The sequence below is a fragment of the Coenobita brevimanus genome, chromosome 51 (assembly GCF_032717465.1).
Source record: "Coenobita brevimanus isolate Jiangsu-jjx chromosome 51, ASM3271746v2, whole genome shotgun sequence".
NCBI lineage: Eukaryota > Metazoa > Arthropoda > Malacostraca > Decapoda > Coenobitidae > Coenobita > Coenobita brevimanus.
Genome location: NC_137004.1, coordinates 20,158,205 through 20,180,287, shown reverse-complemented (window position 1 = coordinate 20,180,287; position 22,083 = coordinate 20,158,205). Strand labels below are relative to the sequence as shown.

Here is a 22,083-nt window from a genome sequence, read left to right as displayed (position 1 = left end):
TTTAACGTCCTGTATCTCAAAAGTTTTTGGGTCAATTTTTAATAGAAAAATTTTAAAGCATCTTTCCTGTCACAACCTTCTTTCTGATCGCCAGTATGGGTTCCATCAGGGACACTTCACTGGCGATCTTCTCACCTACCTTTCACACTCCTGGTCATCCTCCTTTCGGGACTTTGGCAAAACCTTTGCCATTGCACTTGACATCTCTAAGGCTTTCGATTGAGTCTGGCATTAATCTTTAATTTCCAAACAGTCATCTAACAGTTTCTTTCCTTCTATCTGTGCCTTCATCTCTAGCTTCCTTTCTGGTCGTTCTATCCGCTGTTGTAGACGGCCATCGTTCTTCTCCTAGATCTATCAACAATGGTGTTCCTCAGGGCTCTGTCCTATCACCAACTCTCTTCCTTTTATTAATAAATGACCTTCTAAGCTGTACATCTAACCCTATCCACTCTTTTGCTTATGACTCCACCCTTCACGTTTCCATTCGGTTCCCTCAACATCGATCTCAGCAGTTACTTCAACAAACAGGGGATGAAGCTATTGCACGCCTAATGTCTGACTTGGCTCGTATCTCTGACTGGGGTAAAAATAATGTGGTTTTTAATGCAAAGACTCAGTTTTTACACCTATCAACCCGACAAAATCTTCCACAGGTATACCCACTAATGTTTAAGAAGCAATTGCGTATGCAGAAGGAGGAAAATGAAAAATTATTAAAGAAATTAAACAAGAAAGACTTAACAATAGATGAGCTGTCAGTTGAAGTGGGTTCACTGAAAAGGAAGATTGGTGAAATGGCAAGTACAGTTGTTAACCATGAGAGTATTATGGAAAAGTTCAGAAATGTTACCGAGACAATTAGGCAAGCAAGTAGTCTGATAGACCAAAATACAGTAGTGATATTGAAGAGAAGATAACACGGGTGAAGGAAGTGAAGCAAAGTCATAAAGATGATGTGGAAACTATGTATGCTGAAATGGTGAAAGTAAGGAAAGACTCAGAAACATGAGTCAAAGAAAAAAGCATTAGAAAGGAAGTGAAAAAAATAATTTAATATAACCCAAAATTGGTCAAAGACTCAGCAGATATCAATAAATCTATAGTAACACTGGAATAGAGGAAGAAGAAATAAAAAACAAAATTTTGAGAGACAAAAAGGAGATGGCAAATATAATGAGCATATTGAACGAAGTATCTGAGGAAATCTGTAATAAAGGCATAGAGGAACACAAAAAGCTTGGGAAATATGAGAGAAATAAGTCAAGGCCACTGAAAGTAATCTTCCAGAGTGTGAACACTGTGGAGGCAATACTAAAATATGCAAACAAACCCATAGAAAAAGAGTAATTTAAAAAAGTTGGATAAACAGATGCCTAACTCAAGAGGAATTGGGAATACTAAAAGAGAAAAGGGAGGAGGCAAAACCAAAGAACAAGGAAAGATCAGAAGAGTAATTTTTTTTTTTTTACAAAGTAACTGGATTGCAGGTACGAAAGTGGTACTTAACCAACAGGGAACAAAAAGGAGGAAGGTAGGAGACTCAAGTTATGGCAAGTATGTAAACAAGATGGTTAGGTTGATATACTCAAATGTAGATGGAATGGTGTCTAAATTATTAGAGATAAAAGAATACATCAAAGGAAAGGAACCACACATTGTTTGCCTAACTGAAACAAAGCAATACCTTAAAACTTAGAGGAATACAATTTATGGAGAAGAGACAGTTTTTAAGAAAGGGAGGAGGAATTATAAACTTAACAAAGGAAAATCTGCAAGTCAAAGAAATAAAACTAGATATACCTTCACAAGTAGAATTGATTGCACTGGAAATTAACACATCTGAAGGGAAATTAATTGTGGCAAATTCATACATGCCACCCAAAACAAACACTTCGGAAAAAGGCAGATATGAAGACCTGGCAGAAAGTACAATTCAGAGTTGAAGAACATTATTACTAAGAATGAAAGAGAAATGTGAAAGAATTACAGTAACCCCTCCAATATCCGGATCAATAGAGCCATCGGTAGGTTCGGATATTGGTTTCGTCCGGATATTGGGCCCCAGCTTATGGACTTGTACTTATGGACCCTAACTCAGAGAAACACCTATACAACTCCCTCCGGACATGCATAGCACCTATTTAACACCCAAATCACACCAATAAGGCACATAAATGACTGAAATAAATGCAAAAGAAACATAAAATGTGGGTTTAGAAGTACAGTATGTTCATACATTAATAAACATTCTGGTACTTATGGACTCTAACCGAACCTAACCTAACCGAACCGAACCGAACTCTGAAAAACACATTCCTACTGCACATGCATGAGGTAAGTATAGTATGGAAAGAAGTACAGTATGACACTTTCTGGTAAGTATAGTATGGAAAAAAGTACAATATGAAACATTATGGTAAATATAGTATGGAAAATAGTACAACATGAAACATTCTGGCTACTTACAGCAAGTCCCTGGCCACCTCGATGAATAACCGCCTCCTCTCGGACTCTGACAGTAAGAACGATTTCCTGAAGCACTTGCACTACACTCTTCCTGAAGTCTTGCACTGAACTTAGTCACTAACACACAGAAGTCCGTTCTTTTCACAGTGTTCACTTTAGTCCAAATAATGTTCCATTTTACTTTAAGTGTTGCACATTAACTTTTCCCCAGTTTTTTTAATTTTCCAAAGCCAAAACAAAGAAGGTTAGTTACGTTAAATTTCTTTTCTACTGAGTCTTTTCTCCCAACTTGAAAACCTTAACACAACACACCGTTTTTTTCACTGCACAACACTCAAAATTCCCGTGTGGTCTAGTGGAGAAGTTCTTGCTGTTTATTCACTGTCAGAGCCCGAGAGTATCACTGGCAGGCGTCCAAGGGGTGCATCGGTGGGTCGTGGTGATGGCGTACCGACTACAGAAGACTCTGAAGACAGCCGCAAACTCACGTCGAGCAGTGACTCCGCTGTAGCTGATGTGCTGGGCTGTGGCTCGGAGCATGAGGGCCTGTCTTGGGGAGGCAACGGAGTGGAACCAGAGCTTGGCACAGCGGGGGTCACGGGCCTGAAAAAACTGTCAATTGTTGACTGACGCAAGGACCGACGATTCTGGCGATTGATGATGCGCTGCCGGAAAGCACGCACTTCCTCCACGAGTCCCAAGGGCCCCATCTCTCTGTCGCAGTCTGGGTGTTCCAGGTAGTCTAGGACGAACTCTAGATGTTCCCGGAGTGCGCTCAGCTTGGGGATGGCTGGAGTAGTGTCCTGCTGAGCGGAGTCTGCATCATCATCGCCTTCGTCGTCGGAATCTTCAAGTTCGGGACTGACACCAGCAACCGAAGACGCGATCTCGATATCAGACAACGTCTGATACCCAGGATCGCCCTCGTCGTCGTCCAACCACTCACGAACATCGTCCACATCAACATCGTCACCATGCGTACGTAGCCGTGCATGGAAGTCATCCACGTCAAACCCTAGGAAATCGTACTCCACATCTGTTCCGAGAAGCAGACGAGACCAACCATTTTCAAGAGTTTTCACAGGGACTTCCTTCCATGCATTAGCCCAGTTGTACAGCGCAGACTTGATGTTGTAGCGGCGAAGGTTTTCCAAAGTCCGCTTGCCTCGAATGTCACGTCCTTCCTTGCGCTCGTCCTCGTCCTCGAGGACAACCATCACCTCGTCCAGGAACTTCCGACGGTACAGGCGCTTTGTTGCCACGATCACTCCTTGGTCCATTGGTTGAATGAGAGCAGTCGTATTAGGTGGCAGAAACATGTACCTAATACGGCCATTTTCAGCAACCAAGTCCTTGTTGCACGGGTGGGCAGGTGCATTGTCGAGGAGAAGGAGAGCCTTTACCTGGTCGCGAGGAATTCCCAGTGTCTTCGTCTGGTAATGTATGACCTCCTTGACGAAGTGATGGTGAAACCAGTCTTTGAAAATCACAGCTGTGAACCATGCTTTCAAAGAATGGTACCATACGACAGGAAGGATATCCATCACCCCACGAAGGCACCGAGGCTGCTTTGCACGGCCAACAATAATGGGCTTAAGCCGGTGCATGCCGTTAGCATTGGCACAACACAAAGCAGATATCCGTTCCTTAGAAAGCTTGCGGCCAGGTACACGCTTCTTCGTCTCATCGGCTAGAGTGTTCGTTGGCACCGAGCGATAGAATAGGCCAGTTTCGTCAGCGTTATAGACTTGACCGAGAGTGAGGCCCTCCCTGTCGATCAAGCCTTTCACCTTGTGCCAAAACTCATCCACTCCATCCTCGTTAGCGTCCAATGCTTCGCCATGTGCTTTACGGTTAGTAAGGCCATGTCGTAACTTGAACGCGAAGAGCCAACCCTCAGATGCCTTGAAGTCAAGGGCGTCGTGAAGCCTTGCAAACTTCTCAGCAGCAGCCTTCAGCTCCGTTCCACGTACCATCACACCAGCTGCACGTTGCTGTCGATACCAAATCAACGTGGAGCGGTCGATCTCTGCATACTTGGGGGTAAACATAACCTTCCTCTCCACGTTGCATTTGCTTCTCGACGAGAAGTCAGCCGTGTACTGCATGAGCTTGTCTCGGGAACGCTTGATATCGAACAAAGTCGACCGGGCCAGGTTGAACTCGCGGAGAATGCGTGAGGAAGACCAACCCGCATCAACCTTCTCCAATATCTCCTGTTTCTTCTCCAGAGTCAACACCACTCTCTTCCTTTTCTCAGGAGGCAGGGCCATCATCACACACACTAAGAGTAGGGCAGAGAGCAGCAGGAGGCCTTGCAGCAAGTACGGCACCACCACAAAAGCGAGCACGTGGGCAGCCATCGCGAACAGCGTAGGTCTTGTCGCAGTGAGAGACAGGCGGGAAGTGGGGAGGATGCAGCGGCGCTCTATCGGACGTCGGAGGAATGACGAACCAAAACAATGCTCTCACGCGGCACGCGCGGCAAGTTCAAATTACGAACGGCAAAAAATCGATTTTTTTTTTCAATTTTTTTGGATTTTCGGACCATTTTGGGAATGTTTGATCCCAGGACGATAAGGTCCGGGTAGTGGGGATGTTCGGTTATTGGGCGTCCGGATATTAGAGTGATTACTGTATATTAACTGGAGACTTCAGTTCAAATATAAATTGGAATACTAGATGTATAAATCCTTGAAAGCTGTTGGGATCAAAAGCTCCTACATCTTGGCAGGAGTTTTTCCTAACACAGCATGTAAAGGAAAACACCAGAAAGAGGACTTTATCCATCAGTGCTAAATCTTATATTTACCAGACAAGAAAATGAAATTGACAGTATGATGTATCACCCCCCATTCAGCAAAAGCAACCATGAAGTATTAAATTGTAACTTCAGGATTGCGTATGATGTTACCAGCAGTGAGAGTTACAAAAAGAGTCTAAATTACAAAAAGTGGAACTATCATGACCTGAAGAAGTACTTCTTAGAAACAGATTGGGAAAAAGAACTTAGAGAACAAGATTTAAATATTATATATTGAAAATTCTGTAATCTTTATGAAATAGGAGTCTAGAATCACATCCCACAGCACAAAGAAACAGAAATGAAAATAAGAAATGGTTTAATACAGAGTGTACAAAATCAAAAGAAAAAAGAGACTTGCTGTGTCATAGATACAGAAGACACAGTAGTGAGAGGGCATATAACAATTATAAACAGGCAAGAAACGGTTATACAAAGATAAGGAGGGAGGCTCAGAGACAGTTTGAGGACATTGTAAATAAAAGTAGTGGTCAACGTAAGCTTTTTTACAGCTACATCCAAAGCAAAACCAAATTTAAAAGGGATCATCTATACACAAGAGAAAGATATTTGTGAGGCACTGAATAAAAACTTCCAATCAGTTTTTACAAAAGAAAGAAATTTTGAGGGAGATGATATGGAACATGCAACTAGATATACAAATATCAGAAAAAGAAGTACAGGAAGAGTTATGTAAAGTAGACAAAGGAAAAGCAAATGGTCCTGACGAAATTTCAGGTTGGGTGCTACATGAATGTGTAGAAAAGTAAAGCAGACCATTGTATTTAATACACAAGGAATCCTTAGGTCAAGGTAAACTACCTGATATTTGGAAGAAAGCAAACATTGTTCCCCTGTTCAAGAAAGGGAATAGAAGCCACTTAACTACCGACCAGGATCACTGACCAGTGTTGTAAGATACTAGAAAAGCTGATATAGAAACTTTGGGTAAAACATCTAGAAGAACACAGTATGATAACGGGCAGTTCGGCTTTAGAAAGGGAAAATCATGTGTTACTAGTCTATTAAGCTATTATGGTAGAGTTACAGAAACATTACAGAAAAGAGAAGGATGGGTGGACAGTATCTCTCTTTAGATATTAAGAAAGCATTTAACAGAGTACACACCAAAGACTTTTAAGGAAACTGTACCATCAAGGAGGTAGCCAAGGCAAACTGTACTGTTGGATGCAGGATTTGCTTAGAAAAAGGGAAATGAGAACAATATTAAGGGGAAATTACTCATCATGGAGGGAAGTGACCAGCAGAGTGCCACAGGGCTCATGTGGTACCAGTTCTGTTTTTAGTATATATAAATGACATAGACAGTAACATTGGAAATGGAAGCTATCTAAATATGTTTGCGGATGGTGCAAAAATTCGAAGGAAAATTACTAACACAGATTCTTGCAATGAGCTGCAAGAGGAATTAAACAAGCTTCATGAATGGAGCAATAAATGGGAAATGGAATTCAGTGTGGAGAAGTGTCATTTAATTAAATTTGGTAAAAGTGAGAAAAGACCACGTTAGGATTAGGAAGATCAACCCCTACACATAATCAGAAAGAGAGAAGGACCTAGGTGTAATTATCACTAACAGACTATCTCCAGATGACCATATCAGTGAGAAGGTATGAAATATGTATACATTGCATGCTAATATGAGAACAGCATTCACACATATAAATGAAGATGTGTTGAGAAAGATAATAACATAATTCATCAGACCAGGCCTGAAATATGCATCATTAATATTGAATCCTCATCAAAAAAACACACAGATGAGATTGAAAAAGTACCAAGGGCAGCTACAAGATGGATACCAAGCTTAGGGGATCTAAGCTGCAAAGAAAGACTAGAAAAACTGAATCTGCCAACACTACAGGAGAGAAGGAAAAGAGGAGACATAATTATGCTATATAAATGCATTTCAAGGAAGGAGAAAATAGACATAAATGAATGTATAACCTATGGGGAAGCATCAGCAGCAAGAGGACACAGCAAAAAACTACATAAAAAAAGAGGTGATAAAGATGGAAGGAAATTCAGTTTCCCAAATAGGGCAGTTGATCATTGGAATGCACTACCAAATGAAGTAATGTGTGCCAAAACTATTCACAAATTTAAGGATATATATGATAAAAATGGTTTAATGCACGGGACAGTACAAGATTTAATCATTCCTGTATAGATACAATTAGGTAAGGTAAGGTAAGAACACACACACACATTCACACGGAGGTGTATGTTTGGCTTGCAATGTCGCTTAGTTTTAGCACCGCTGTGCCACTAGACTTTTGAATATTACTACAACTAGTACAAATACTACTACTACTATTACCACCCTACTACTACTGCTATTACCACCCTACTACTACTGCTATTACCATCCTACTACTACTATTATTACCACCCTACTACTACTACTACTACTACTACTGCTACTGCTTCTACTACTACTACTACTATATAAAACCTAAATAATAATTTTGTGAACAAAATAGTTATCCATGTACTATCCATAATCCACTGTATTTTCCACTTTAACAGGATTTTTTCCCAATGATTTGTCTTTGAGAGAGGTGAAGTCATTGAATGTACATTGAGGTTGGATGGTGAGGAATTGGAAAATGTGAGTACGTTTAAGTACTTGGGTAGTGTGATGAGTAAGGATGGAGGTTTGGAGGGTGAAGTGCTTGAAAGGGTACAGCAGGGAAGAAAGGTTGCTGGTTCTTTGGAAGCAGTGATAAGAAACAGGGAGGTGAGCCTGGAAGTGAAAAAGTTACTACATGTCATTATTGTGATACCAACTCTAACGTATGGAAGTGAAGCTTGGACATTGTTGGAAGGACACAAGTCACGAGTGAGAGCAGTAGAAATGAGTTATTTAAGAGGAGCCTGTGGAGTCACATGGAGAGACATGCTGATGAATGAGGATATAAAGGAGCGTTGTGGTGTGGATGTGGATGTGATAGGAAGTGTTATGAGGAACACACTGAGGTGGTTTGGCCACGTGGAGATGATGGAGGGTGAAAGACTGACGAAGAGATTGTATGTGAGTGAGGTAGAGGGGGGAAGAGGGAGGGGGAGGCTGAGGATGAGATGGAGGGATGGGGTGGAGAGGTATATGAGAGAGGGGGGTGTGAGTTGAGAGCAGGGCAGTGAAATGGCGGAGGAAAGGACAACGTGGAAGCTATTTGTTTGTGGCCACCCCAAACGGGATTGAGGCGTCTGGCAATAGATAGATAGATTTGTTTCATCACAACAAATATGTACACACGAAAACATTCAGTAAAAAATAAGGCACCAGGGGGTAGGGGGGGGGTTTTCAAGAATACTCCCCCAGTATCCCTGCTTGTCGTAAAAGGCGACTAAAAGGGTTGGCGGAGGGTTAGTGCCCCTCCCCGGAAAACAACTAACTAAAAAAACAAACAATAAGCCTCGGACAAGGACTGACCAAACGATGACGACCAAGGACCGGACAAAGGACATTGTAATTGGAACCTGGAATGTAAGGGGAGCGAATGATGAGGTGAAAGAGAGAGAGATTGTCCAGGTGCTTGAGGATGCGAAAGTGGATGTATGTGGAATAACTGAAACAAAATGGAGAGGAGAAAGTGTGAGAGAATGGGAGTATGGATGGGGTATATGTGCAGGAGTAGGTGAGAATGAGAGGGCAAAGGAAGGAGTATGTATAGTTGTGAGTAAAAGATGGAAGAGGAGCATAAGACAGTATGGATCAGTTGGGTCAAGGATTGTGTGGGTAAAGTTGAAAGTTGGAATACAAATGTGGGCGATTGTGTGTGTGTATGCGCCAACGCAAGATCGTGCTAGAAGAGTGAGAGAAGAGTTCTGGACAAATGTAGAAGTGTGCATGGAAAAGTTTGGAAGGAATGAGAGAATGTTTTTGATTGGTGATATGAATGGTAAAGTTGGGAATGCGAAGGTGGATGGAATAGTTGGTGAGTGGGGTGTGCCTGCTGAGATAGATGAGAATGGGAGTGCATTAGTGGACATTTGTGCTGGGAGGGGGTTGGTGATAGCCAATACCCTCTTCAGGCATAAAATGATTCACAGGTATACATGGCGAGTGATGAGAAGGGTGGGTGGTGAACTGAATGAAAGGAAGGCAATGATTGATTATGTGTGTGTGGATGAAAGGATGCGAAGATGTGTAATGGATGCAAGAGTGTATAGAGGTTGGGGGAGTGGACTTTCTGACCACTACTTGGTGATGGCCAGAATTAAAGTACAAGAAAGTTGGAGGAATAGAAGAAGGGAAAGACGAGAGGAAGGAGTAGTTGCAAGGAGAGTGGAAAGGTTACAGGAGGATGAGAAAAAGGCAGAGTATAAGAGAGAAGTGGAGGAACGATTGGGCAAATATGAATTGGAGCAGATGGGAGACGTGGAAGGTGTGTGTAGAATATTTACAGAAGAAATATGTGCAGCATGTGATGTGGTGTGTGGAAGGAAGAGAAGACGGAGGGGGGTGCAAGGAACAGCGTGGTGGACTGAAGAGGTGAAACAGGCTGTGGCACAAAAGAAGAAAGCATACAATGAATGGATGAGAAATAGGGGCGTGGAAGAGGTTGAGAGGCGGAAGAGAGAGTTATATGTAGAAAGGAAGAGAGAGGTGAAAAGATTAGTAAGAGAGAATAAAAAGAGAGTGGATGAGGAATTTGGAAGAAATTTGAGTGTAAAGTGGAGGGACTGTAAGAAAATGTTCTGGAGAGAGGTGAAAAGAGTAAGACAGGGTGGAAGTGAAGTTAGCAGGGGAGTGAAAGATAAAAATGGTAGACTACTAGTGGAGAAGGGAGAAAAAGTGAGCAGATGGAGAGAACACTTTAAGGAATTGTTGAACGTAGAGGATGGAAGTAATGCGAGTATAAGTGGCTGGGGAATGGCTGGGAGAAGGAGGGAGGTGAGAAGACAGGAAGAAATCAGTAGGATAGAAATTGTGGAAGCAATGAAGAAAGTTAAATCTGGGAAAGCCCCAGGAATTGATGGAGTGTGTGGTGAAATGCTGAAGCATGGGGGAGAGATAGTAGTAGAATGGATGTGGAAGATGTGCAGATTAGCCTGGGAGGAAGGTAGAGTCCCGGAGGATTGGAAGTCAGGTATAATTATTCCCTTGTACAAAGGAAAAGGGGAAAAAGAAGTGTGTGGTAACCATAGGGGCATTTGTCTTCTTAGTATAATAGGAAAAGTGTATGGTAGGATACTTATTGACAGAGTTAGAGAAAGAACAGAGAAATTAGTTGGAGAAGAACAGGGAGGCTTTAGGAAGGGAAGAGGTTGTGTAGATCAGATATTCATTCTCAGATCTTTAGTGGAAAAGTTTCTAGAGAAAGGAAAGAAGTTGTATGCGGCATTCATGGATTTGGAGAAAGCATATGACAGGGTGGATAGACAAGGATTGTGGAAAGTGTTAAGAATATATGGAGTAGATGGGAAGTTGTTGAATGCTTTGAAGAGTATGTACGATGGTGCGAAGGCTGCAGTGCGTGTGGATGGTGAACTAAGTGAATTTTTCTCTTTGAAGGTTGGGTTGAAACAGGGATGTGTCATGTCTCCATGGTTGTTCAATCTGTACATGGATGGGGTAATAAAAGAGGTACAAGGTAGGGTAGTGGATGTTGGAGTGGCCCTGGTGAGAGAGGATAGTGTTTGGAAACTCCCTGTACTGTTCTTTGCAGATGATACTGTGTTGTTGAGTGAAGACGAAGGAGAGCTGCAAGGCTTGGTGGATGAGTTTGGGAGAGTGTGTAAGAAACGGAATCTAAAGGTGAATGTAGGGAAGAGTAAAGTGATGGTCTTTGAGAGAGGTGAAGTCAGTGAATGTACAGCGAGGTTGGATGGTGAGGAATTGGAAAATGTGTGTACGTTTAAGTACTTGGGTAGTGTGATGAGTAAGGATGGAGGTTTGGAGGGTGAAGTGCTTGAAAGGGTACAGCAGGGAAGAAAGGTTGCTGGTTCCTTGAAAGCAGTGATAAGAAACAGGGAAGTGAGCATGGAAGTGAAAAAGTTACTACATGACAGTATTGTGATACCAACTCTAACGTACGGAAGTGAAGCTTGGACGTTGTTGGAAGGACACAAGTCACGAGTGAGAGCAGTGGAAATGAGTTATTTAAGAGGAGCCTGTGGAGTCACATGGAGAGACAGGCTGACGAATGAGGATATAAAGGAGCGTTGTGGTGTTGATGTGGATGTGATAGGAAGCGTTATGAGGAACACACTGAGGTGGTTTGGCCATGTGGAGAGGATGGAGGGTGAAAGACTGATGAAGAGAGTGTATGTGAGTGAGGTGGAGGGGGAAAGAGGGAGGGGGAGGCCGAGGATGAGATGGAGGGATGGGGTGGAGAGGTATATGAGAGAGAGGGGTGTGAGCTGGGAGCAGGGGAGTGAAATGGCGGGGGACAGGGCGACTTGGAGGCGATTTGTTTGTGGCCACCCCAAACGGGATTGAGGCGTCTGGCAATAGATAGATAGATAGACCAATTTCATTGTGAAACAAATGTTCTGCTTCCGTTATTCACATAAATATACAGGTATATCCCAGTTTAACGTTGCAATTGGTCAGGTGAAAACCCATCGCTAGGTGGGGTATCGTATATTAGGATAGATTGAACATGTAAAGCATAGGGATGCATTTTTGAGCCTTGGGTTTCCCACCCAACCAAGTCTTAAACCCACCTAAATGAGTCCAAAAACAAGTTTCTAGCTCACCTAAACGCACAGATAGCTTTAAAACAAGTTAAACTAAGCCTAAAAGCAGTTTATGACTCACCTAAACCTAGAAATAAGATCTGAAAATAGTTAAATGTTTGTCTGGAGAAAATCAAACTTAGTAAACTGTACCCCAAAAGGACAAAGTTCACCCCACCTATGACTAAAACACATTATTATAAGTCGAAAAACAGTTTATAAATCAACCTAAACACAAAATATGTCTAAATTAAAATCAAAATCAATTTTTAACAATCTAAACCCATTGTTAAACTGGAGTTTGGCCATTGTTAGGCAGGTATGGTGGTATTTCTACCCCCATTGCTAAGCCGGGATATCACATCAAGGGGTATTGTATATCGGGGTATACCTGTACACAGAGCACTGGTGCAAGGTTTGCCCTATGGCACTTCCTCCTCCCTACCTCCTCCACCTCCTCCCTTTCTCCACTCCACTATATTTTCCAGTGTAACAGAATTTTTTTCCTCTGATTTGTACTTTTTCATCATAACAAACATGTATACACAAAAACTTTCAGTAAAAAATAAGGCACTGATTTCATCATGAAGCAAACTTTCTGCTTCCATTATTCACATAGTTATACACAGAGTGCTGGTGCAAGGCTTGCTCTACGGCACGTCCTCCTCCCTCCCTCCTCTACCTTCTTCCCTTCTCCACTCCCTACCTCCTCTTCCATCTCCTCATCTGTACCAATATCCCCCTCTCCAGGGTTGTCATTATCCTCTGAACCATTCCCATCATGGAAATAGCATATGAACATACAGGGGGAAACGATGGGTGCACAGTGCGGGACTCAAGTGATCCACCCTCCTCATCCGACACATAAATATCAACACTATTTATCATGGCGAGGTCGCTTTCCTCAGAGGAAGAGTCACTTTCCCCACTCAGAATTGGCAATAATTTCACCTCAAGTTCTCTCCCTGTCGCATTATCACTAAGGCCTTTTCTTTTCTGGCCTTTGGACTTCATCTGTGATGAAGTCAGTAGTTGCGGGCGCTCAGCCGAGGATCCGGACACAGTGAAAACTTTTTTTGCAGGTCTATCCATTACAGAGGTGCACAGGTAACTGAAGCACACCTTGGATACATGGCAAAGGGTTGCCAGAGGCCGCATGTGGTGGAAATATCTTGCGGAATATTCAGACAATGTTGCGAAACACTAGATCATGTATACGTGCCACCCGGATGTCCCCGGGTGGTCATGTATACAGTGGTCCCTCAAGTTAGTGATTTTCGTGTTTAGCGGTAGGTTAGAAAAGGTACCAATCCCGTGCATTTAATGATTGTCTTAAACGTTAAGTGATGTGGGGCATGAAGTCATGCCATGCCTGTGACGTAGTCCCTTAATGCCTTGCCCGTCTACCACCAGACCACCAATGTTATTATTGTTGTGAGTGTCTGGCCACCTTGGGTGTTTTTTCTCTCTCACAGTACTGAACATTTGGCATTTTTTGCTGGTGAGTAGATGTACAACCATACAGTACTGCATCTGTATAATGTATTGTTAATGCACTGTGTTTCATTTCCAGCACTTAAAATAGGAAATTGGGGTCAAAAGAGTGACTTGGAGGATGAACACAGACTAGTCGGTATTTTTCCCATATAAAGTACACTTCGCATCTAGTGATTTCGCATTTAGCAATGGTTTCACCAGACTAATTAAATTGGTAAACTTGAGGGACCACTGTACATGACCTCCGGACGCCATGGATTAATAGAGCCAAGGTTCAGTATCTGGATATATATATACAGTATATATATATATATATATATATATATATACGGTACCCTTGCGTCCAACTTGGTAACATTGTCATCCATGGGTCCCGTGTTGGACCAAAAATGTGTTGGACAAACAACAGAACTTATGGGGAAAAATTAATTGTCAGCAACCCTAGGAAAAATCACCCTAAATACCTACCATATAACTATACATATATTGGTACTACTCAAATTGTAATGAATGGTACTGTACTATGAATGATTAACTAACCTTTTAGGATGGTGTTGGTGGGCTTGCTGGGAATGGAAGGTGACATCTGAGGCTTTAGGTAGTCCTGCTGGGTCCCTGGAGGATGGCTACTGGCGTCACTAGCGGATTATGGCTGCTACTCCTCCTCAACCTCCCTCAAAAATCCTTTGAAATTCCTCTCCCCTTTCTTCTGTCTCCTGATGAATTCTAGCTTGGTGGCCTGAGGGAGGTGCTGCTGCTTCTTGGGGTTCTCAAAAGGCTTCCTAGGCATCATGAGCAGGGTAAAATGCAGTAGCAAGGGCAGAAAATGCAGCGAGAAAAAAGCACTGTCCAATGCGAATTATACGACTGAGTGGCACTGTGGTGGGAGAAATTTAAACAAAACGTCACGTGAGAGCAGAAGCGTTTTTCGTTGGGCGACATCACGATCACGTCACGATAGCGGGAGGGGAAGGCTACTTGATCGGAAGTTTTGATTGGCTGTCAGCGTCATGGGAACGTCCAGTATGACCGTGTTGGACCAGGGGTGATCGTTCTAGAGGCGAACTCTGCGGATTTCGCCCACTTCTCGGAGCTCCGTCAGTGTTATGCCTATGCACCCGTTTTACAGTACTTAAATTGTATTAAATCGTACTAATTTTTTGCTCTCTTTGCTGGACGCGAATCGTGCTGGACAAACATGTGTTGGATGTGAGGGTTCTATATATATATATATATATGTACAGTATACAGTATATATATATATATATATATATATATATATATATAGGTATGTAGGTATATATATATATATATATATATATATATACTGTATATATATAGGTATGTAGGTATATATATATATATATATATATATATATATATATATATATACAGGTATATATATATATATATATATATATATATATATATATATATATATATATACACACACACACACACACACACACACACACACACACATATATATATACAGTAAGTCCTCGTATTCGGATGCATTTTACTTCAACGCCTCGTTTTCTGTGCAAGAAAAAAGTTTCCGAGTTGTCTCACAATTTGCGAATTTCCCCACAATTCGATGCTCCCAGACGACACATACCGATGCTCATTTGTTGGCGGCCATCCTGCAACCACCCTGTCCACCATAACCGACTTGACAACCACCTTCGATGCATACACCAGGACTGTGCCTGAGGCTACCAACATCCTATCGACCTTGAGTAATCTGAAGTCTCAAGTGATGGCTGTCTACAACAGAAACATAAAGGAGCAGAGACAAGCCCGGATCATACGATATTTTCATGAGAAACTGACTGTGGCTGCTATTCTGCAAGACTTGGACGTGCCAGCAGGGGTGGATGAAGGAGGAGAAGTGGACAGAGAGGAAGTGGAGGTGCTGGAGCCTGAGTTCAACTTCAAGGGCATCGGCATAGGTGATGGGGCTTCCCCAGCGAGGCCCATGTCACCTAGGAACTAGCCCATCTACCCTTAACACACCTTCACCTGTCACTCAAGCCAGTCTTCGCTTTATTTCTGGTAAGGGTTTTTGGTGTTGCAGCTCTGTATAACAGCTTTAATATCTTTTCAGGTACATGTTTATTGTGTTATGCTGTTTTAGCACTAGTAAACACTTCATTTAATTTTGGGTAGGGCCTGTTTGGTGTTATAATACTTTCTGATAGGGTGGGTACATGTCCCACCGGAATGCTCCTCTATTTTCCCCATTGACTCTTAACTTCACAATTCGACATTTTGCATTTCGCGCGGTTTGGCGGAACATCCATGCTGCGAAAAATGAGGATTTACTGTATGTATGTAAATAAAAGGTCAGCTAATTGAGGAAACTGTAGAATGTAATAAACCACCGTGCTTAGGTTTTGTTGATTACAAAAAGGCTTTTGACTCAGTGGTGCACATAGCAATTATAAATTCATTGTGAGAACAAGGAGTAAATGAGAACATTGTAAAACTTCTCAAAAGCATTGGTAAAGAGGGAACTGATACAGTTAAATTACATAAAGACTCAGAATAAGTTAGGATTGAGAAGAGTGTCCATCAGGGAGGTACAATTTTACCAACATTATTTACAGCATGCCTAGAAAGTACAGTATTTTCAGAAAGCTAGACTGGGAGAACAAAGGAGTAAACATAGATGGAGAAAAGCTAAACCATTTAAGATTTGCAGATGACACTGTCCTATCTCAGAAACAGCAGGGACATTGCAAGAAATGTTAATTGACCTGAACAGGGAAAGTCTCAAAGTAGGACTAAAGATGAACCGGAGTAAAACTAATGTTTAATCCACATACACCAAAGAGCGTCATCAGAGTAAGTGAAGAAATTCTTGAAGAAGCTGAGTACAGTTACTTGGGCAAATGCTAAAATTAATGAAAGACCATGTAGCGAAATAAAAATTGGATGGAAAGCTTTTGGTAAAGATAGAGACATTATGAAAAGTAGCTTGCCAGTATGTATGAAATGAAAAGTATATAATGAATGTATAATTCCAGCTTTGACGTATGGTTGTGAGACCTGGAAACTAATAAAATCGATGGAAAATAAACTAATCCATTCTCTGAGGGAATATCCTTAAGAGACAGGAAAGGTCAACTTGGGTGAGAGAGCAGACTAAAGTCAAAGACATGTTAGAAGTTAGAAAGAACAGAAATAGAGGTGGGCAGGCCATGCAGCAAGAATGAGGGATAACCAATGGAGCAAGAGTCTGACTGACTGGACACCAAGAGATTGTAAGCATATCAGAAAAAGGCCAGACAGAAGGTGGAGAGATCAGATGGAGAAATTTGTTGGAAAAATGTAGCAGAGATTGTCTCAGGCGAGGAATTCGTGGAGAAGGTTGGGGGAGGCCTTTGTTCAACCGTGGACTTGTCATGGCTGATGATATATATATATATATATATATATATATTTATGTATGTATGTATATATATATATATATATATATATATATATATATATATTTATATATATATATAGAGAGAGAGAGAGAGAGAGAGAGAGAGAGTATATATTTCCTTCATTGAGGGAAAGTGGAGGACAAGCTGTTGTGCCACCAGTTTTATTTCATTACTATATATAGTCAGTCAGTCATCAATGGTTAACATTTGTTTAAGGATATTCTCATGCTTTGCAGTGTGTCAGCCTGGTCACTTTAAGGATAGTGTTGGGGCAAGCAAGTGCCGACCCTGCCCCGAGCACAGTGCTGCTCCCCACGCTGGTGCTGCAGAGTGTCGCTGTGACACAGGATACTATAGGGCACAGGAAGACCCCCGCTCCATGCCTTGCACACGTAAGTATAGTGCATTTCATGGGCAGGTCCAGCATTTGTTGAAAGGAGGGTTCAGAACTTTTTCCTTAACATATTCATTGAGGACAATTTTTTTATTTTAAATTCATAGTACAGTAATGTACTACACAGAAAATTGGCTTTATTGTAACTTACTTTTCTGTCTATCTCCTAAACTTCATCAGTACGGTCAGGTCGTCAAGCAAATGTTTCTCTTTTTTTTCCCGTCACTAATTTTGTATACTTGTTAACAAGAAAAAAAATTGTTGCACATGAAATCAGGGAGAAAGACATGGATTCTGTACTTCCTGGGCCTCATTCTGGATCTCCTGCTTCATTTCTGATAATTTTAGACTTCATGCTCTACCTTAAAGACCCTATTGCCATTGTCATATGTGCAGTTTTTGTGGAGGAGTAATGAAGATCGGTATGTTTGTTTGTTCTGCTAATATGCATATTTACCATAAAATGGAGAAGGTTTGACAAATGAATGGTGTTATATTCCTTTTCAGTATTGTTGTATGAGTTGTGGCAGCAGTTTCGGTAACCCATCATGGATTTCTGAAGTATATTTTTTGCTAATTTATGGTTCATTCTGAGAGTTTGAGGGATCCTAACTCAATTTCAAATGGTTTAACAAATATCACATTGAATTTTGTGAACCAGTATAACTAATGTAATTAGATTTCATACCTCACTCATAGATGCTGCAAAACTTCTTAGTGAAGTTTGTTTTGGTAACCCATCATGGATTTCCGAAGTACTGTATATTTTTTTGCAAATTTATGGTTCATTCTGAGAGTTTTAGGGATCCTAACTCAATTTCAATGGTTTAACAAATATCACATTGAATTTTGTGAACCAGTATAACTAATGTACTGTAATTAGATTTCATACCCCACTCATAGGTGCCTTAGAACTACTTAGTGAAGTTTGTGAACCAGTAACATAGTTATTATAGTTTCTTACCATCTTCAGTTTCGTGTCCCATGACCACAAAGTAAGCCTCAGTAAAACACAGTGAATTTTGTTGATCAGTGTAGCCAATGGAATCAAAATTTCTTAATCCAGCCTTCATTTTATACCCCAGGACCATCAAGGTAGTCTCAGATATCACTGTGAATTTTGTAGATGATTTTTTGCTGCTGTGATTAGAATTTCTTACCCCAGCCTTCATTTCATACCCCAGGACCACCAAGCAAACCTCAGAACATCACAGTGAATTTTGTAGACCAGTCTACCGTGATCTTAGCATGGCAGCCGCCATTGAGTGATGGTGGCCGGTCTGACACACTCTACAGGGTTATGTGCGATGCCTGTGGTTCCCATGTCACCTACAGTCCATCCCTCCTGGCTGATGTGAGTACAGAGGCTACTGCTTAGCTTCTTTTGATTATGTTGTGTGTTTAGCCTGACAGAGGTCCACCTTTCTGCCCGGTTGATGGCCAATTGTAACGAAATTGGAGGATTGAGTAACTAATAGCCAAGGAGACACATTCCTACCTTATAAGTACTGTAATGTTCATTGAATTACATACAGCCACAGCTTGGTACTGTATTTTTCAGCATATAAGATGCCAGACTGTTCAAGTGCTATTCGCTGCTTTTAGCTCCCCAGTCATGATTCAAAAGCTGATGCATGCAAGCATGTTGGAGCCTTCATAAACAATACAATACTATACAATCTCATTTACAGTTGTTTCACATAAAGTAACATTTTGTTTATATGTATGCATCCTGAACTTCCTGTGAAGACTGACTGACCACTGTGTATTATAGTATTAGGGATTGCCTTTACTCATACCTTCACCTTGGTGGTATTCTAAGTGGCTGCTGACAGCCCAGGTATGTGTCTGTTAATGGATTAGTGTTGTCATTTTTTTAGTAACCTTTCAAATTATTAAGAATAAGTGATAACTCATTTGTGAGTATTTTTTCTAATTATAATTAGGTTGTTTTAATCAGCAGCATAGCATTGCCAGACTGACAAACTTTTTTTTTTTTTTTTTTTTTTTTTTTTTTTTTTTTTTTGCCATAGAACACTACTGCCCTCTAAATCTGATAACAAGATGTCCTCATTATATGTGTGCTTTTATTTATTTATGTATCATTTTGCATGTACTAACTTCACAGTAAATTGCAGAAAAATTACCTGTTTAATAATTCCTTTGTTGCCTGTAAAGCTGTTTTGGAATTTCCCTCAGTGTGCAGTACTAGTTGTATAGAAAGTGATTGGTATGGGATAATACACCTTGTATATAATCAAGACTGCTTGTAATGTGTTACACTTCATATATTAGGTCATGCTCGGAACATATGAGAGCAGACAAAAGCTCAGAAATAATAGTACAGTACAACTTCACTATAGCAGAATAATTGGTGCCCAAGCCAGTCCGAAAAAGCGAATGTCTGATAAAAGTGACATCTGGACTGCCCCCTGCTAGCCTGGACCTTTTTCAATGTATCAGACATTACTCTGGATCGCATCAACGGTTTTTCACCATAGCATCACCAACTGTTTTCACTACCATTGCAGTACTGTACTGTATTATACATTCACTGCAGTAATCAAATGGTATAATATATATAATAATACTGTACTGTACACTGGTAAACATGTCTTTTATTTACCTTATTGTGGTGAACATAACGGAAGTGGTCCGTTAGAGGAGTCTGTACGGTAGAGATGATTGTACTGGAGAGGAAGGTGATGCATTTATTGAACTTAAAGGCACTACCACACTACTAAACCAGTACTCCACTTTAATGTACTTTAAGGCACAAAATCAGAACTACAGCTTCACCAGAATGAGTCAGGCAGTCTGGACCACATATGGTTTTATCGGACTTTTCCGGATGTATAAGAATTAAGTCTGGTTGGCTCCTCAAGTCCGATAAAAGCAAATTACAGTGAAGTCAGTCATATTGAGGTTTTATTGTAATAATAAAAATCTATCTATCTTTTGCCAGACACCTTAATCCCGTACGGAGTGGCCACAAACAAATCGCCTCCACGTCGCCCTGTCCCCCGCCATTTCACTGCTCTACTCCCAACTCACACCCCCCTCTCTCATATACCTCTCCACTCCATCTCATCCTCGACCTCCCCCTCCCTCTTCCCCCCTCCACCTCACTCACATACACTCTCCTCATCAGTCTCTCACCCTCCATCCTCTCAACATGACCAAACCACCTCAGTGTGTTCCTCCTAACGCTTCCTATCACATCCACATCCACACAATGCTCCTTTATATCCTCATTTGTCAGCCCGTCTCTCCATGTGACTCCACAGGCTCCTCTTAAATAACTCAATTCCACTGCTCTCACTCTTGTCTTGTGTCCTTCCAACAACATCCAAGCATCACTGCCATACATTAGAGTTGGTATCACAATACTGTCATGTAGTAACTTTTTCACTTCCATGCTCACTTCCTTGTTTCTTATCACTGCTTTCAAGGAACCAGCAACCTTTCTTCCTTGTTGTACCCTTTCAAGCACTTCACCCTCCAAACTTCCATCCTTACTCATCATGCTCCCCAAGTATTTAAATGTACTCACATTTTCCATTTCCTCACCATCCAACTTCACTGTACATTCACTGAATTCCACTCTCTCAAATACCATCACTTACCTCTTCCCTACATTCACCTAGATTCCCTTTCTTACACAGTCTTCCAAACTCACCCACCAAGCCTTGCAGCTCCCCTTCATCTTCACTTAACAACACAGTATCATCTGCAAAATACAGTACAGGGAGTTTCCAGACATTACCCTCTCTCACTAGGGCCGTTCCAACATCCACTGCAATACCTTGTATCTCTTTTATTACCCCATCCATGTACAGATTGAACAACCATGGAGACATGACACATCCCTGTTTCAACCCAATCTTCAGATAGAAAAATTCACTCAGTTCACCATCCACATGCACTGCAGCCGTAGCACCATCATACATACTCTTCACAGCATTCAGCAACTTCCTATCTACTCCATATATTTTTAATACTTTCCACAATCCTTGTCTATCCACCCTGTCATATGCTTTCTCCAAATCCATGAAGGCCGCATACAACTTTTTTCCTTTCTCTAGAAACTTTTCCACTAAAGATCTAAGAATGAATATCTGATCTACACAACTTCTTCCCTTCCTGAAGCCTCCCTGTTCTTCTCCAACTAATTCCTCTGTTATTTCCCTAACTCTGTCAATAAGTATCCTACCATACATTTTTCCTATTACACTAAGAAGACAAATGCCCCTATGATTACCACACACTTCTTTTTCCCTTTTTCCTTTGTAGAAGGGAATAATTATACCTGACTTCCAATCCTCTGGGACTCTACCTTCCTCCCAGGCCAATCTGCACATCTTCCACATTCATTCTACTACTATCTGTCCCCCATGCTCCAGCATTTCACCACACACTCCATCAATTCCTGGGGCTTTCCCCAATTTGACTTTCTTCATTGCTTCCACAACTTGTATCCTACTGATTTCTTCCTGTCTTCTCACCTCCCTCCTTCTCCCAGCCATTCCCCTGCCATTTATACTCGCATTACTTCCATTCTCTATGTTCAGCAGTTCCTTAAAGTGTTCTCTCCATCTGCTCACTTTTTCTCCTTTCTCCACTAGTAATCTATCATTTTTATCTTTCACTCCCCAACTATCTTCACTGCCACCCTGTCTTACTCTCTTCACCTCTTTCCACAACATTTTCTTGCAGTCCCTCCACTTTACACTCAAATTCCTGCCAAATTCCTCATCCACTCTCTTTTTACTCTCTCT

The 22,083-nt window shown here is 41.4% G+C and overlaps 1 protein-coding gene across 1 annotated transcript in view; it reads left to right on the top strand.

The window, feature by feature from the left end:
• Positions 1-22,083, top strand: part of Eph (Eph receptor tyrosine kinase) — a 287,254-nt gene that overhangs the window by 40,993 nt on the left and 224,178 nt on the right. Inside the window, exons 4-5 of the mRNA XM_080272697.1 lie at positions 17,148-17,303; positions 18,490-18,659. Of these exons, the coding sequence (XP_080128823.1) occupies positions 17,148-17,303; positions 18,490-18,659 (326 nt within the window). The remainder of the gene's footprint in view (positions 1-17,147; positions 17,304-18,489; positions 18,660-22,083) is intronic.